At 42.9% G+C, this 17,886-nt stretch overlaps 1 protein-coding gene across 2 annotated transcripts in view; it reads right to left on the reverse strand.

The window, feature by feature from the left end:
- Window positions 1–17,886, reverse strand: part of vps13d (vacuolar protein sorting 13 homolog D) — a 59,643-nt gene that overhangs the window by 32,485 nt on the left and 9,272 nt on the right. The window contains exons 13-29 of one of the 2 annotated variants that reach the window (XM_080733220.1): window positions 17,500–17,682; window positions 16,488–16,618; window positions 16,172–16,223; window positions 15,779–15,958; window positions 14,970–15,100; window positions 14,754–14,886; window positions 12,201–14,453; window positions 11,925–12,076; window positions 10,364–11,443; window positions 7,643–7,733; window positions 7,356–7,482; window positions 6,454–6,634; window positions 5,088–5,270; window positions 3,415–3,580; window positions 2,585–2,804; window positions 2,093–2,264; window positions 447–562 (exon numbers count right to left, since the gene is read on the reverse strand). In XM_080733220.1, coding sequence (XP_080589346.1) covers window positions 447–562; window positions 2,093–2,264; window positions 2,585–2,804; window positions 3,415–3,580; window positions 5,088–5,270; window positions 6,454–6,634; window positions 7,356–7,482; window positions 7,643–7,733; window positions 10,364–11,443; window positions 11,925–12,076; window positions 12,201–14,453; window positions 14,754–14,886; window positions 14,970–15,100; window positions 15,779–15,958; window positions 16,172–16,223; window positions 16,488–16,618; window positions 17,500–17,682 — 5,551 coding nt within the window. Of the gene's footprint in view, window positions 1–446; window positions 563–2,092; window positions 2,265–2,584; window positions 2,805–3,414; window positions 3,581–5,087; window positions 5,271–6,453; window positions 6,635–7,355; window positions 7,483–7,642; window positions 7,734–10,363; window positions 11,444–11,924; window positions 12,077–12,200; window positions 14,454–14,753; window positions 14,887–14,969; window positions 15,101–15,778; window positions 15,962–16,171; window positions 16,224–16,487; window positions 16,619–17,499; window positions 17,683–17,886 lie in introns of both variants that reach the window. The other variant, XM_080733219.1, reaches the window with a different exon arrangement.

Genomic DNA, 17,886 nt, shown 5'->3' on the forward strand with positions numbered 1-17,886 from the left:
CAGAGTTAAGCAAAAAAGAAGAATGACATGGTAACATTTAAATTACCGTTTAACCCATTAAGATGTGAGGTCGATTCTACAAATGCGTTCTAAATCAGTAGTTGTCAAACGTTTTTTGTGACCCTCAAGCTCACTCCGCCAGATGGGACGGTATTGAGTTCACAAGTTAACTCATTACGTCCTATCTGGAGGAGTCAGGTTACCATGGACCTCATCAGAGTTTTTCCCAAACTCCCATATTTGTGTTATAAATTATTCGCCTTCGAAACATTTGTATTACTCTCATATCCAGCTACAGTAGACATCACTAACTTATTTGATATATTGGACATTTCCTTTCCAGGGGCTTTTATGTCTCTAAGTCCTTTGTCAACTTCCTTTCCTGTTTTAGTAGCCATTTCAAAAAGGCAAATTAATATGTCAGCATCAGGTCTCTCTGATCCTACCTCGCTAGTGAGTGTTTGTGTCCGGTGGCTTTTGGGACGTCCAGAAGTTCCAGGCTGACATCCATCATGTCCACTAGCAAGGACAGACTGGTGTACACATCACCGCCCAACACCGTCTAAGGAACAAGTGGAAGTGAGTGTAAAGTCCCTCTGTGTGTGATTTAAGTCACACACATACTGTACACACACACACACAGAGACACACTTTAGTTTTTCTTTGCCACCTTTCGGTATACGGACATATCGTCTGGCCCTTGGACTACACTGCACAAATGAAGTTCCGAAAGGAAAATAAATTAATTTGAGGTAATTTATACTTGATTGCGCATCGTGTCTCACAACAAATTAGTCAACCTAGAAGCTCACAGTGAGCTTGTAGATCTGTTCACTCACATGCACACAAAAATAAGGACATTTATTTGCATTGCACCTTTCACACACAAGGGTTAGTTACTGCTGTTCCAGATTGAGAAGATAAATACAAAGTTGGACTAAGTATGAGTGCTTGCTGTGCAGCAGTTTACTGTAAATGCTCAACACTATTAAACACAAACTCATAATAAGACCGAAGGTGGTACACAGAAACAAGAGAAAAGTGAAGAGAAAGAGTAATGTTAGGCAGAGTTCGAGTTATGTGGGAGCCAGTAGGGGCTTAGCTCCCATAGTTAAAGTCTGGGACCCCATAGTCAACAACCCCCTTTGGGGTCTCTTTTTTTCTAAGTGTGTATTTTTATTTATTTATTTTTTTCGTTTTCTTTTTTTTTATGTTCCATTGGAAGAATTTATATTATTTATGTTAACTAGATATACTAAATAAACATGTTAGACAGTAAGACTAAACAATGACATCACACCGTTTAATCCTACTATTAATTTTATTATTATAAATCAGGCGCATTTAATGTGGGGTGTGAGTCTTCCTTTACCGTCCGGGTTATAACACACTCGCTGCAATGGTTCCTACTTCCTACCTTTCCCCTAACCTCGCCTACCAGGCTTTCTTTCCCCATAAGCTAGGAACCACTGCGTCGAGTGTCTGTTCTAGCCACGGCCCGGACGGCAAAGGAAGGCGGACACTCGGACAGCAACAAACAACCAAACAACGCTGTCTTGTCTTGTGAGCAAGACTGTAGCCTGTGCCCGTGACATTGTTTTTTTTAGTAAATAAATATGAACCCGACCCGCCTTGTTTTGAGAAAGAAAAATACCCATTTTAGCCGACTTTATGCTACCAGAACGGGAACTTTTGGCTGGATGGCTCAGAGCTCAGATCATCAGATGGAGGAATTGGGAACTGGAGGCTGAGCAATAATGGTGAGTTAATATGAACAGAAAAGACTGCCTGGAGTTGTCAACATAGCCAATGTGAAGCCCGAATTAATATTGTGAAAGGAAAAATATGATTTAATATAGGAAATACCCGTTTTAGCCGACTTTATATCCGCGAAATACCCGATTTAATATGATTTAATATAGGAAAGTACCCGTTTTAGGCGACTTTATATCCGCAATTACCCGATTTTTTTTCGCCGCCGCCGAAGGGAGCCCTATTCTGGCGGCGCCTTCAGCGCCGCCAGAATAGGGCTCCCATAGCTCTGTGGGTATAACTCGATCACTGATGTTAGGGCTGTGTGCACTTCTCTCACGTGGCTGCTGGGGTCCTGGAGGTTGTAGGGTCTCAGGAACTCCTCCACTGGTTCTCCCAGGTTGTTGTCCAACAGGCCTCTAATCAGCTGGTAGCGCTCCAGATCCAGAGAACAATGGACTGACGACAGGCTGCCGTGGATGGACAGGTCTGGGACTTCATGACTCAGCTCCCTGGAAAACACCAAGGTTTTTATCGTTTTGCATGTTTCCTTGAGTTTGTGATTTTTATTTCATATTGACTTTTTGTTTCCAATTTCAGTTTGATTTAGCAGGTTTTGTGCTAGTAAAAATAAAAAGGTGAACAGCTTTGGGATGAGATGTGGATCAAAGTCAAAGTTGGACTTAAAAGTGGAATGAAAATATTGATGAGCCATATACAGTAGATACCACATTTGCCATATCTGTCAAACAACCCCCACCTCGACTGACGCTAAACAAATGAAAATATCAAATCTACAACTCTGCTATTTTTTACTATAAATCAGACCCACTTGTCCAGATTGCGCTCCACTTTGAGCTTCAGGCGGCAGCGTTCCTTCAGCAGGGTGTCTCCGGTGCGGCGGACTGAGTAGGAGGGGAACACCAGGTCACAGCAGTCTGGTGGCTGCTTCCCTCCGCCGTCCCACAGCTGACAGGGCAGACGCTCTGCTGCAAAGATGTCCATCTCCTGGAGGTCCAGGGCAATGCAGTCCAGCAGGCACACATGCTCTTCTAATGAATTAAACAATAGAAATAAGATGAATTTCCAGGGAAATGGAAATGGAAATACCTACTCATCCCGCGAGGGAAATTCAGATATCGCAGCCCAACCCAGCTGCTTTTTTTCTTCAGCTTAACCCAGCTGAACCCAGTGCTGCTCACAAGGAGTGCAGGGGAGACGGGAGCAGTGATAGCTGGAGCGGGGAATCGTACCTGCGACGGAATTATCAGCCCTGTGTAATGTCTGATTATTACTTTCTCTCATCAGTAAAAAGAGCAGGATATTATGACTACCTCGGTTCATCATCACCAACATGAAAAGTATCTTCTCATTTGACTAAAATTCAAATATGCAAGTCATTCCATTTATATTGACCGGTTCTGATGGGTCGGGTTAGCCAATGACAATCAGGGCTTTATACTGGCTTAACGGCTCTGCCAATCCATGAAGCCGACGGTTAGGGTTGGCCAATCAGGGGAGGTGATGTTTACAATCTCGCATTTAGAACCCTCTCAAGGAATCCTGCTATATGTATTGTGTCTGATTCTGAATATATGTCCATCTCAAATAAATACACATACAAATAAATGCACATACATATTTGTTTAAGGTTGTCCTAACCTGGGATATGAGAGTCCTCATCCCCAGGGAATCCCCCCACTTGGAGGTGTTGTGGTCTGTCCACTGGGAGCCCTGGGGAGGCGGAGGTGGAGCTCTTTGGCTTCTCCTCCTCACTGGTCCTTGCTGCTGTGCTCTGGCTCTCTGCAGCAGTCTGCTGCACACGGTGCTTTGCAGGGAGCGCCCATGAAGAAGAGGAGGCACTAAGTCAGCCTTTTGCTTAATTGAGCAATGCGTTAATCACATTATACAATCAATGACTTTAATGTCCATAGAATTATAGCTGGGTTCACAAAAACACAAAACAACAATCACCATTAAAATCACATCATCATCTCTGAAAATAAACTAATTCCACACATAAGTTTTCAGCTTTAGACTGCAGCTAAAAGCCCTTTTCTCAAAATAAGATTATGATGGGGTCAAAATAAAATGCATTTCAAACTCATATTTGAAGAACTATTATTAAAGGAATACACTACTACGGTTTCAGCGAATAAGGTATTTGAATAATTCGGTCAGCATGCTTGAATTCCCCAAAAAGCAGTGCATTCCTTTTATGCTGTACATGCAAAATCAGTTTCAGAGTAAAAGTCCAGTCCACCACACTCACATTCCAAACACCAAAAAATACTGTTCCTTGTACCTTGTAAATAATAGATGGATCCTTGTATGAATTTGCATGCAATATCAAATTCTTCACAGACAATACAAGATGCAGGTGAAACACTATTACAACATCGTCTCTCCCCCCCTTCAACATTACACACAACATTATGAAACTGTTATTAAGACATTAACAAAAAACATAAAACATAAAAGGATAGAAGTGTGAATTTCAAAGTATATTGAAAGAACAAAGAAATGCAAGACAGACAGTTCAACTGACAAGGTTTAGTTGACCATTGAACCATGGCATATCATCCCAAGAAAACCCTTAGAACCTTTTTAAATATTTTAAAATCCCAAACCAAGTTTATGTCAAATTTCACACAGATTAATCAGTTAAGTGCAATGACACACATTTTAAGTTATAGAGTGGGTGGTATGAATTACAACCATGTAATTCAATCGCATTCGGTATAATTCACAATAATTTAACTGCACAGTCTGAAGGGGGGTTTAGGGAGCACTGTATTAATAAAGCATTTTCCCTCTCACTGAGCTCCAGGCATGCTGGGCATGCAGCATTCTAGCCAGTATACTGTAAGACATTACTGAATCAGTTTAGCTAGGGTTTTCCCTAGTTTTGCACTACCAGATGATCAGCGATCTCCACCAACCGAAAAGTCTGGGGACATCTAAATTCAATGTGTTTTCCAGGCTGAAACGATTCAGAGATTACAAAAATAACTGCATTGCTGCATTGCACAGCAAATGCAACGACTTTAGGGCAGTCATTTATGTTGGGGCTGTGTCAGGGTTGGTTTCCATAGCAGTAAGAGTAGGTGTGTTAACGGCCGTTCTCCCCACTGTTCCAGGAACTACATTAAATCTAGATTTCAAGTATGATCAAGTACAGTATGAGGTTTTAACAGCATTAAATGCTTCATCAATACAGGTATTAAGTGGTGGGCAGAAGTGCATAAGGGGGAGTTAATTGCTTGTAGGAACGGTGTGCCAACAGGACTCACCAGAGAAGGGAAAAAGCAATGGACCATGGTAAGTTTCTCTACCTTGTCCCAGAGTGAGAAGGTACCATGGCTGCCAGCGGGAAGGAAGCGGTTGCGTATGCGCAGCTGGCCCAGATTGGCCACGATGAGGCGTGGCGAGCAGGAGCTCTCTGGGATGAGCAGCACGGGGGCACCCGCCTCGATGTCCAACAGCACCCGAGACGCTCTCTGAGGGTGATCACGCACCTGGACACACAAACACCAGGGGAGGAGGCAGAGAGAAATCAGCATGAGAGAAATTAGGACAAGTGTGTGTGTGTGTGTGTGTGTGTGTGTGTGTGTGTGTGTGTGTGTGTGTGTGTGTGTGTGTGTGTGTGTGTGTGTGTGTGCGTACACACACATTTGTGTGTACACACAAGACGTACACAGACGCTAAATACAGAAAATTATGTTTGCTACAAAGAGGAAATAAGAAATGCTAGAGTAAAGAGGGGGATTATAAAGGAAAACACGGAGGGCAGGAGTGTAAATCTCTATTTAGCCAGCTCTGGGCTAATCAAATGAAACCAACTATGCACTTCGGATCAAATACGGTAAGGATTTACAGTACAGCATACGTAAGCTCCTGCTTAAGCCATTAAGGTACAGTACAGACAGTACATGCTGCCAATGTTGAAGCACAGCCCAAATAAAGATGTCTGGTGTCCTGGGTCAGTGTGGGGAACTTAATGTGAGGTGACAGGTATCTGTGCCTCCTGCTGTCTTCTCATCTTGGTTACGTTCTTGTGAAGACAGCACACGGCCACAGTGACAGACTTAATGCCAGTGGGATAATCTCGTTTTTGCTCTAAGAGGACATAGGAGCACAAGAATTGAATGCACAAAAGATCACATTTAACTCCTTTGATGTACCATGGCCTTTGATGTGACATGCACTCCATGGCGCCCCATAATAGTGTTGGATCTTAAAGACCAAGTGAAATCAAAAATATACGTTTTTCACACTTTTAGAGCATATCTGTAGTGATAAGATGGCCATACCTAACAGTAGATGGCAAAAAAGTAAAACAAATCCTGTGTTTGAGTATTATAACAAGACAATTGCAGCCCTAGTTGGTGCATGTATGAATCAAAGTCAACTACTTCAACTTCAGCTACCAGAGTCCAATTTTGACAACCCGTGCCCGCCCCGCCCATCACTAATCCTACTTTTTGACCGTCAAATCACATTCCCTCCAGCGCTATGTCCCTCCTTTCTGGACGGGACCGTTTCACTAGGAACATAAGGAAGTTGAAGCAACTAGAGAACCTCTGTTGCAGTCCGTCTTTAAGAAATGTAGCGGCTTCATAAAAGGTCCACTCACTTCCTGACAGGCCCAGTTTCTTTCTGTTTTAATATCTATATTCATTTCACTCAAAAAGCACTCACAGCTTGACCCTCCATCGCGGCCCTCTGCCTGCCGAGGACATCCTGTAACTGTGTGAAATGTTGGATGAAGGCCACCACCTCCGCCTGGAAGCGCTGGGTGTGCACGTACTGCACCGAGGCCATCTGGAGGGACACTTTGATGTCACATTCCCGCTCCAGGTCTGGGTCGGGTTCGCCGTACCTTTCAAAGAGGAGAATGATGAGCCCCTCCTGTGATTAATTGTCCCGTTAGCCCTTACATGTACCGACCGTATATGAGCCCCGACCTCTTGTTGGTCGCTTGCCAGATCAGTCAGTTTTTATATACCGGTAAAATTGTGTTAATTTGTGCTTCAACTCCCGTTTCCTGCCTTCTTTATCTACACTTGTGTCCTTACTACAACCTGTGACATATACATTATATCTAGATCAGAGCTTCTCAAACTATGGGTTGGGACCACAAAAGGAGTCACAGGAAGGTGAAGGTGGGATTGGACATTGATAAAAGAAAAATGTATCCTCCCCATTAAGTATTTTTTTATTAAAGGTTATCGCAACAAATATAGGCTACTTTATACTTCCACTTACAAATCTGTACAGAAACATACAATATCAGCAGGAATCACAGCGATGTACATTTTATAATAAGTATTCCTATTTAAGGCAAGCAATGATTGGTTTATTTTTTAAATATGTTTTTTCAACTTTGAAGTTGCACTTTAAATCAAGCGTGGGGGGTCGCAAAACATTTCCCCCATAAAATGGGGCCCAGGTATGAAAAGGATTGAGAACCCCGGACGTATATCTGTCTTGTGTTTTCCTGACGTAATATTCCATATTTTACTTGTGATTGATGCATCAGCTCTACACAGCAGAGTAATCTGTTAAACAATCATAGCATCATGGAACTAAGTGATACATACTTATAGATGTTGAACACCAAGGCCTCCCCTCCCCGTGTAGTGAAGCGTTCTCTGTACAGGTCACCGTGTGGAGTTAGGTCACTCAGAGACAAGCTTCCCAAACTCCCATGCAATTGCATGTCACCCTCTGAAATATATAACATTTTGTTTAAGGAAATGAAATCACAATGTTGTAATGTCACTATTTACACTATTGCACGAATGATGATTATTTGATGAATGGTATATTATGAAGGCAGAGAGCATTGTACATGTTATGGTTATTTCATAATTATTGTTTTACAAACCCTGATTTTCCAGATGTGCAGATAATTTTGAAACACTCGCTTTCGCAAGCTCATTGGTTTTCTTGTTTAGCACAAGAGACAGGGAATGCACCTGTGAATGGAAAGGCAAACATCCATCACTATACCTTATGGTATATTTGCAGAAAATAGCCATTTGGCTATTATTACATTTGGCAGTTAATTGGTATTGGATCGAAAGTTACCTAATCTTTGACAATAGATGTCACAAAACTATCATCCAAATTAGCATCTCACAAATGCACCGGTATCACTCTGACAGATTGTCAATTAATTATCCTTACTGGAAAATATATATAGACACTACAACTACTGTGTAGTAATAATAATAATAACTCTCTATCACCCATATTCAGTTATACTACAGTTAGTTCTGACCTTGTGTTTTGGCTAAGAGGTTTTCTAAGAGCCAATATCTCCCGATACAGCATTCAGACCACTCCATTATATTGATATTATCATAAATTATCGATAACGACAATGTGGTGTAATTGTGGGCTCGCCTGGAAGGCGAGCACACGTATGTTATCTTCATTATTTATATACTATACTAGTCAGTATCTCCTCAAAACTTTGGCGCGCTTCATCTCTTAAACGCTTACACCTTTCAACACCATTCAAATTTTTATGTGTTCAGCTTACTGAGGACACGTGTGCTTGTATTCTTGGTTTTGAAATGTTTTGTAGTATAAATATAAAAAAATAAAAATGTTTAACTTTAAGCACCCAATGCATTTCCAATGGGTTTAGTGAGTGGTGACAGAGTGGAGAGAAGGATAATAGACCCATGTTTATGTTAAGGCGCTGTGGCTGCAGTGTTCACACTTCAGATATGCTATCTATATCATTGCGTTCACACAGGTCTGCTCTCTGATTTGATCCAAATATCTAAGCTTTGTGATGTATATATTCTGAGTTAAAACTACAAATATCTATAAATGTCCCTCTCCACTCTACTGATTGAGACAGCTGTGATTAAAGGCCTGTCTGTCATTGGCTGTTCTGTGGTGCTGCAAAGTAACCAAGTACATTTACTCTAGTATATACAAGTACTTGTACCTACAGTACAATTTTGAGGTACTTTTACTCTACTTTCCATTTTTGTTACATATACTCTACTATAAATACAGCATTTGACAGCCTCAGTTACTTGTTACTTTGCAGATTTTATTATTAATAAAAAACATAGATGGACCACTTAATACTGCTATGAAGTTGATCTACAATGTGCGCCCGCACGCACGCACGCACGCACGCACGCACGCACGCACACACACACACACACACAAACAACTGTTACTGTGTTACTGTGGAGACGTTTGCTTGTATTTGTCTTTGAGACATGTTTTGTAGTGTTTTAGAAATTTTACTTAAAAAGAATAAGGTTTTAGGATCCCGGGCAATGGGATTTACAGTATATATCCTAGAACCCGCAGGGACAATCAGCCGTATTAGTGGTTGTTGTTGGTTTTCAGGGAGATATCACAACCAATGCATTTTCAAATCAGATCCACAAACACAATAAAAGTCATGCTCCACTCCTCAGTCTGGAGTGGCCACATAGAAGAACGCCTTGGTTATAGACATAGTGGAGGACAGATGTGATCTGGGATTGTTAACCTACAGTATATGCACTCAATATACACCTCTAGAACACATAGAATATGTACAGTAAGGTTCAGTAGAGTACAGTAAAAGTACAGTAAGGTTCAGTAGAGTACAGTAAAGTACAGTAAGGTACAGTACAGCACAATAAAGTTCAGTAAAGTACAATAAAGTACAGTAAGGTACAGTGGAGTACAGTAAAGTACAGTAGAGTAACGTAAATTACAGTAGAGTACAGTAAAGTACAGTATAGTAAGGTACAGTAGAGTACAGTACAGTACAGTAAGGTACAGTACGGTACAGTAGAGTACAGTATAGTATAGTACAGTAAGGTACACTACAGTAAGGTACAGTAGAGTACAGTAAAGTACAGTACAGTAAGGTACAGTACAGTAGGGTACAGTAGAGTACAGTAAAGTACAGTAAGGTACAGTACAGTAGAGTACAGTAAAGTACAGTAAGTTACAGTAGAGTACAGTAAAGTACAGTAAGGTACAGTAAAGTACAAAACAATACAGTAAGGTACAGTAGAGTACAGTAAAGTACAGTAGAGTACAGTAAAGTACAATAAAGTACAGTAAAGTAGAATAAAGTACAGTAAGGTACAGTGGAGTACAGTAAAGTACAGTAGAGTACAGTAAAGTACAGTAGAGTACAGTGAAGTACAGTATAGTAAGGTACAGTAGAGTACAGTACAGTAAGGTACAGTACGGTACAGTATAGTATAGTACAGTAAGGTAGAGTACAGTACAGTAAGGTACAGTAAAGTACAGTAAGGTACAGTACAGTAGAGTACAGTACAGTACAGTACAGTACAGTAAGGTACAGTACAATACTGTAGGGTACTGTACCTTACAGTACCTTAAAGTATCCTATTTGTTGGGTTGGAATCGAGCCCACACTGTTTCGAAGGAACAGTATTTCTAGTTACAATAATACACTTGATATCATGCTATACTGTGAGATATTGCCAATAGTGTGCTCTGTTTCGTGTACTCTGTGTCATGCCTATGACAGCAGCAGCATGCCAGGGCCAATATCTTATGGTATAGCATGACCTGAAGTATTATTGCATTCCAAGTGGATTGAGATTCCTACCTTGAGGTCAAACTTAGTGTTGACAATTTCAATTGCCTCCTCCTCCACAATATCTGGGTAATATGCGTCTGGTTCATACAGAGGATGGCCTGGTTCGAGCTGAGGTGACAAGGCAGGTTTCACTGCATGGTTATTGGCAGTGGAGCCAATACCAAAAAAGTCGAGGATGACCACCCACGTCTGCAAAGTGATCAAAACATCCAGGCAGTTGAAGTCGACGTCAATGCTTCGCCCCACACTGCCGTAACGCGACTTAAACTCCGGGTGGCGCCGGTCCACCAGCAGCACATTGATGTGTACCAGTGAGTCGTCGAAGTCAGGGGGTGGGTGCGGGGAGGGCGTGTTGCGGGTAGGGGACGGTGGCGGGGTGCTGGGGCAGGCTGGGTCTTTCTTAGCCTTGCGGTTGGTAGCCGAGGGTGTGCTGGGATGCCTCTGGTACAGCTGGAAGACGTTGCGGGCCTCTTCCATGTGGGCGGGCAGCGAACGGGGCATGTCGGGGTAGAGTGCGTTGGATGCTGAAGGGCAGCTCTGGGACAGATACTCCTTGGGGCTGAAGGTGGAGGCCTTGGGAGCTCCGCGGGACACCATCAAGTGCTTGTACTTGGACTCTGGGTTCTGCTCTAGGAGGTCCTCCATCAGCAGCGAGCGCAGGGCCAGTTGGATCGCCAGCGAGTGGGGGTGGTCCTTGGTGAAGTCCCCCTCCAGGTCTTGGAAGCAGAGGCTGACTAAACCCTGAGAGCCCTGCGACAGGTCGGCGCTCAGCTGGACCTGCAGCTCGGCCACACTGAAGGTGGCTCTCACCTGAGTGAACGACGGCAGCTCAAGAGGGTGGCTGTGAGGCGTCAGCGGCAAGGGAGAGGAGAAGGAGTTTGACAGAGAGGCGAACGAGAGGCCGGTGTGAGGCGGATCCCTGGCAAAGAACCCTCCCTGGGGGTCGGGGAAACGGTGAGGTTTGGTGGAGGAGGGGGTCGGAGGTGGCGGCGTTGGCGGCTGACACGGTGCCCCTCGCTGCTCCTCGATCAGGGAGAGGTTGTCCAGCGTCTGGAGCACCTGCTCGTACACTGGCTTACATAGGAACACCTGTTGCCGGAAAGACAATGCAACTACTAAATAATTCCCACAACTAAAGGTCTGATATTTTGATCAGTGATCATTTTTAAAAGAGACAAAAACATAACAGCAACTCCACCTGTTAATCACTTAAAGGGAAATTTCACTTAAAAAAAAAGAAAACGTTTGGTCATTGTATCATCTAATCAGGCTTTTATGAACACACTGGACAGATTTTAATTTGCTTGAAAGTGAAATATCCCTTTAAGTCAGAAGACAAATAGTAAAAATAGGTGATAGGTGAATGTCTTTGTCTTTATGTATTATATGTAAAAGAAATATATAATAATAGGAGATCTACAAGCACACAATGCATCACACTATGATGCGTTGTAAGCTTATAAATCTGTTATTTTTGTAAGTAATGTAATGCCAGGGTAAATTTGGTTAAATGGCACTCTTGCAAAAGTAAATATTTCTTTAGAAACATAAACACTACGTGTTACTGTACCTGAACAGGATTCACAAATTTGCCCTGGATTTTCATTAAACCCGAGCTCTGGCAAGGCTCATCAACAGTGAGAAAGTTAAACTGGATGTCTTCATCAATGGGAATTTTCTCCACGGTGAACTGGATGGTGGTGTCCTTCAATATATGGAATGCTATCAGAGAAAACAAATAATTGAATGTTTTAAAGCAATTTAATGTCTCAATTGCACAATCAACATTGCACACTGATATGCAAACAAATAACGAAAACAAAAATTTCCTCAGAAGTCTTCTCACCTTTTCCCCGACTGAGATAGTCAAAGAAATCATGACGTGTGAACGTCACGTGAGGCTCATCCTGACTGGTGCTCCCATTGTGGGAAGGTGAGATGTTGGAACTCGCAGAGTCATTTCTGGGTGCCTTCCTCAAAACCAGATGACTCGTATTGAGAGAGTAAAGCCGGATATCTTTCACCAACACCTGCAATCGTTCTCCTTCAGAGTCCTGCCCAGTAACAAAGTTTTGGATCTTTATGCTCCCCAAGTGACCCACCAAAAGCTCGGGATGGCCAGGCTTGCGTGGAATCGACACAACTGGTGATTCAATGCTGATATTGAGGGTCAACTTGACAAAGTAGGAGTCTAAGGTGGGTTCCTCCTCTACTACAGTAAGATCGACCTCATCCTCGTATGCCGAGTCGAGCCAATTATGGCTCTGAGTGCGACCTCTCCGTGCGGGAGTCTCAAAAAGAGAAACCATGCCAGTGTACTCTGCCGTCTTATTGACTAAGACCGTCGACACTTTGGTGGCAGCGCTTTTCAACATCAATCGGAAGTTGTCTTCTACTTCGTTGGCAGACAAAGTAAGCTCCTTCAGGAACTTGGCCGAGTGGTTGTAGTGCAATGAGGCCATCTGAAGCTGTAATGAGCACTCTCCCTGAGATTTCTCCAGAAAGTGGAAGTTCAAGGCGTCCGAAGAGGAGCCTCTTGTGTCTGCATAAAACGATACCCCACTGGAAGGTGAGGAGTCATCCTCCACATTTCCGATGCTGACCACAAATTGACTTCTGCTTCCTTCCGGGGTCAGGTCCACCAACTGCATCGACCCCAAAGAACCATTGACATCCAAACGGCTGCCCATGGACACATTGACCTTGGTGCCACTGATGCTGGCCGTTGCTATTTTCAATCCTTTCTTTTCTGCACCTAAGACAGTACCAGTGGAGACGGTCCTAAGGAGTAGCAGGTTGAGGCGATGGATCTCCACTGTTAGCTCTTTGTTCTGGTCATAGGTGGACTGGTAGGTCTCCCCTCTCTGGTCATCATCTTCAGGCTGAGTTGCCGGTTGTTGCGCTGGTGGAGTCCAGCTACTCTCGTCTTTGGGAAAAGACTTCTGGAGGAACTTGAGCAGCTCCACCATGGTTTCAGGGTTGACGATAATGTCCAAGCTATTGACCTGCATGGTTGTCACCTGGAGGGAACTGTCCAGGTTCATAGAGGGGCAGTCTGAGCTGACAAACTGGTACTCCAGTTTAATAAGGGCCTCTTGATCTTTGAGAAAGGAACTGAAAGGAGGCACTCCGGAGGATGTCTCGTCATTGGCCATTCTTTCAGGCGAGACTGGCGATGAAGGCTGGCTCTCTCGGATGCTGCCCGTTGGTAAGTCAAAGCTAAGGTGCTTGTGAGAGGCCACCAAGAGGTCAAAGTCTGAGCCATAGGTCTGCAATGTGTCAACCAACAGAAGGCCATGGACAGTCAGGGAGACTTCGGCATCATAAGGTCGCTTGACAAAATGAGCATTGGTGCCAAAGACCTTGAGGACCGAGATGTAGCGCCCGTCACTCTCCACACCGAGCTGCATGTAGTTGATGTTGAACTCAGCCAGAAGGAGGCGGGATTCCACCAGCACTTCTCGCGTGTGCTGCTCTAGAGTGGTCACACTCTGGGTCAGGTTCTTGCTGGAACCCTGGAGCTTCCACGAGCTGTCCTCCCTCTGAAAGATCTTTTCGTGCCGCAGAGGCATAGGGTCGGGGGATTTTTCATTTTGGCCTTTCTCTTCCTCTTCACCCGCAGTGGGGCTACTCAGCCTGGCCAGGCAGCTCCTGAGGGCAGTCATTTTCTCCAGGTTGATGTGAACTTTCAGGTCAGGGAGGGTTGCAGACAGGACTGCCCCGGGCAGCTGGGGGTCTGAAGTGTAGCGGAGTCTCTGCTCCAGTTGCAATAAGACGTTGAACTTCTCCACCACATGGGTGGGCCCTACCTCATTCTCCTGGAGGTGTTTCCAGTTGTCCTTATAGCGGCCGACCATGATCTGCAGGTCCTTGAAGGACAGAGAGTACTTCTCATAAAGCTTCCGGCTGTATGCCTGGCTACTTCCGGGGGATGTAAGGCAAGAAAGTTCAGGATTCTTGGGCTGTTCTTTGAAAGGCATTTCTGGTTCAGGAGCTGGAGACTCTGGGGGTGTGCCAAGTGGAGTCTGATATTCATCTTCATCATCACTCAATTCCCCCCCTTCAGGTTGAGTGGCTTTTGATTTGGCCTTGGTATCATCTTCAAAAAGAACACAAATGACAGTTATAAGATGATTTTATAAAACTGAAATGCCATAAAAAGGCTGTTACTATCACTGTCGTTTGGAAAACATTCATCTCTGAATTGATCTAAAAAAAAACTTGTAGATCTGAACAAAAATATTACGTTTTCGTCTATAAGATTGTGGCTAAATGCTGTAACTCCATTAGAGCCATTGGAAAAGGTTACTCTTTTCTCTTTTTTTCATTTCATGAAAATTAACAATTCTGGACAAACATGGTCAGCACCAATATCACTTGGGTGTGTATGCTATTTTACCTTGGGAGTTGGTGAGAAGAATTCTGCCCAAATCCACCACGACTAACATAGGGTCGTCTGATTGGAAGTCATCAGGGAAAATCACCTGGGGTGCGCAGATGTCTAGTTTCATGGTCCAGCGCTTAATGTTCTCCTGTCATGGCAAATATAACAATAACATTTAGTTGGATGTGATTTAATCATCAATTTCACATTTGATTTCAATCTACTTCTTACAATGAACTCTCCAACAAGCAGTTGATCAATAGTCTGTCTGATCTCTGCTTTGGTCTGCATCTTCAGCTTGTTGTACTGTCTCCTTGCAGCTTCTGCTACTCTCAGCTCCAATTCTGACTGGTATCCAAAACCTGGGAAACAAATGAGCATTTTAGCAACACAAATGTAACTTTCTTCTTTTGTAACCAACTGATTGCGTAATGGATAAACATTTGAAAAAGTGTCTTAATCTGAACATGGAGTGCATTTCTTTGGACTGTTCATGTTCTGGGATTTTCTTTTTAGTAGTAGCCCGGGCGAATGCATTTCACCATTCTTTTACTGTGGCCTGACCACCATATCATAATGAATTTCTTGGCACTTCCATCAAATATAAATGAGCAGCACATCACTACTAGAGAGAAAAGGTGTGAGAGGACACCTGGTTAATACCACAGGGGAAATTCCGTTTTCAGCTTTACCCAGCTGGATGCTCAGATGGTTTTGATGAGCACTTGAGGGGAGCAGTTACAGTTAGGTTTAATTGTCTTGCTCAGGGACACTTCCAAAACATATCAGTGTCGGGAATCAAACCTGGGACAATTCTGTCTCTACCCATTCAGCAATGGCCAACCCTGACAGTTGTACAGTACATTAACAGAGTCTAACAACGGCGTGTAGTGGGCTAGCTGTCCCATCTTTAGCTATTGATAGTTAGGTAAATAACTGGTGTGCAGTTTGAGAACAAAGCATACTGTACATACAGATAAAACCTGTTCTAGACATCTTGTCCTGCAACCACAGTGTAAAAATGTCTGTAAATGACTCACCGGAAGGGTGGACCCGTCCTTTGTAGAAGAACTCTGTCACTTTCTTGATTGCTTGTGGATTGTAGATGATGTTCAGAGGACTAGTGTTCACTTCAAGTCTTCTCTCAAATTTACACCTAACAGGGTTACGCTCGTAGATCATCTCAAACACAGGTGCCGCAGAAGAATCTTCATTGGTTCCTGCTAAACACCAAGAAATCATATGTATGAGAGTTGGGAAGTGGAGGTGGGGGACTGATGCATGTCAACAATTGTGAATACATAATAACTACATTTGATCCATTGGAACGCAGGTATTTTTTTATTTTTCCTCCTGAAAAGTAAAGATTTCTGCACGACAGTGATGATTCTGATACAAACTGTCAGTTTAAAAACACAGAGTAGAAATCTCACCCGAACTCTTGCTGGACTGCCCGGGTTGATGGACGGCAATGACAACCTTGTCCTGCAACAATGACACAAAAATTAAAATTGTTAATAATGACATAATTATGTAGAAACTACTCATTTACAGGATTTATTGAGGATAAGCACCAGACTAAAACATGTGCTACAAAGTTATGCAAGGAGGCAGTAAACAGCTGCAAGCTTATAGTGCTTTTAACAGCACAACACCTATTCGTTTCCTACTAAGTAGGACATTTATTTAAGAAAAAACATGAAAAGTTGAAATGTGGAGATACAAGGTTTCTATGTGTATTTTACTCACAGTTTTTGGAGCCACAAGAACAGGGAAGATGGAGCCCTGTGTGGTCAAGTCCCTGAGGAACAATCCCCCAAGCTTGACAGACAGCATAGAAGACTCGGAGCGAGGTAGGGACTCCACTGTCACCTTAACCCCTGACAAGAAAAGAAAACCACTGTATTGCATTAACCCTGAAATCCCGATATTTGGGGGGAAAGTTATAGAATAATACATAAATAAAAAAACACGAAACATTGCATAATAAATAAATAAAAAGCTAAAATAACTAAACAATAATCTCTACAACTAAGCTAACAAAACATTGCGATGTGAAGTGTTGTGAGCTTGTAGATTGGCACTATTTCCGCTATTTATCATATTCCGTCTAGGGCTTGAGTTGTTAACACATCTGGTGCCAACCCCGAGTTTCCCGAGTTTGTATTGGTACCAACGCTGTGCCAACCCCGAGTTTCCAGAGTTTGGGACGTTTTTGAAAAAACTTTTTTTTTTTTTTTCAAAAGTTTTTTTTTCAAAAGTTTTTTTTGGACCTCCAGAAATGTATTAGGCATGATCGTGATCGCGAAATTGCATGTTTAACCCCCATACCAACCCATTCTTTCAAACATGGCAGCCATGTTTGTTTACATCTGAAGAAAACATAATGGCTGATAAATCATGAATGCCTGAACGGATTTCCAAGCGGATTTTTTTGTTTGAAAGCTGTGAACAGTGTGAACACACGTGGTGCATCATCTAGGCATGGGCGTGCACTTTTTACACAATTGCGCAATTACATGGAAGTCTATGGTAACCATGGCAACGTGGGACATTGAAGAGAAAAAATCATAGCAACATAAGTGTTAACATAGTGCACTCTATTTATGCAAACATTTTATATGTGTTATGTTTCCTCTCTCATTTGGTTCTCTTAGACATTTTGTTTCATATGACATTTTTCCAAACACACCATCAGAATAATAATATGAATCAACCAAGAAAGGAAAACAGTTCCTTCAATTAAGTGCTCACATAATACCTGAGAATTCCAGCTGGATGACCCCACTTTCGCTCAGGGTGTCCCCTCTCCTGTCCTGCTGGAACAGAGTCACACTGCCCTTCTCCAGCAGAAACTCCATGCGAGCAAACAGGTGGTCTCTTCTGGTGAACGTGTTCAGGGTCTGAGAGTCCTCCAGAGGGTCAAACAGGTCCTCTGTCTCTGCTGGCGTGAGGAACAGGGTTATTACAGTAGTTTAGTATAACTAAAATGGGGAAAAAAACATTTAGTTAAAGCAGCACTGTAACATTCCTTTAAACATTTTCATATTCATTGTTAGCGCTACGTTAACCACTTTTCAACCTGGCGTCCCTAATCTGGCCATGTCATTATAACAAACAATCTACAAGCTCGCAACGTGTCAAATTG

The sequence above is a fragment of the Nannobrachium achirus genome (assembly GCF_963921795.1).
Source record: "Nannobrachium achirus genome assembly, chromosome: 9".
NCBI lineage: Eukaryota > Metazoa > Chordata > Actinopteri > Myctophiformes > Myctophidae > Nannobrachium > Nannobrachium achirus.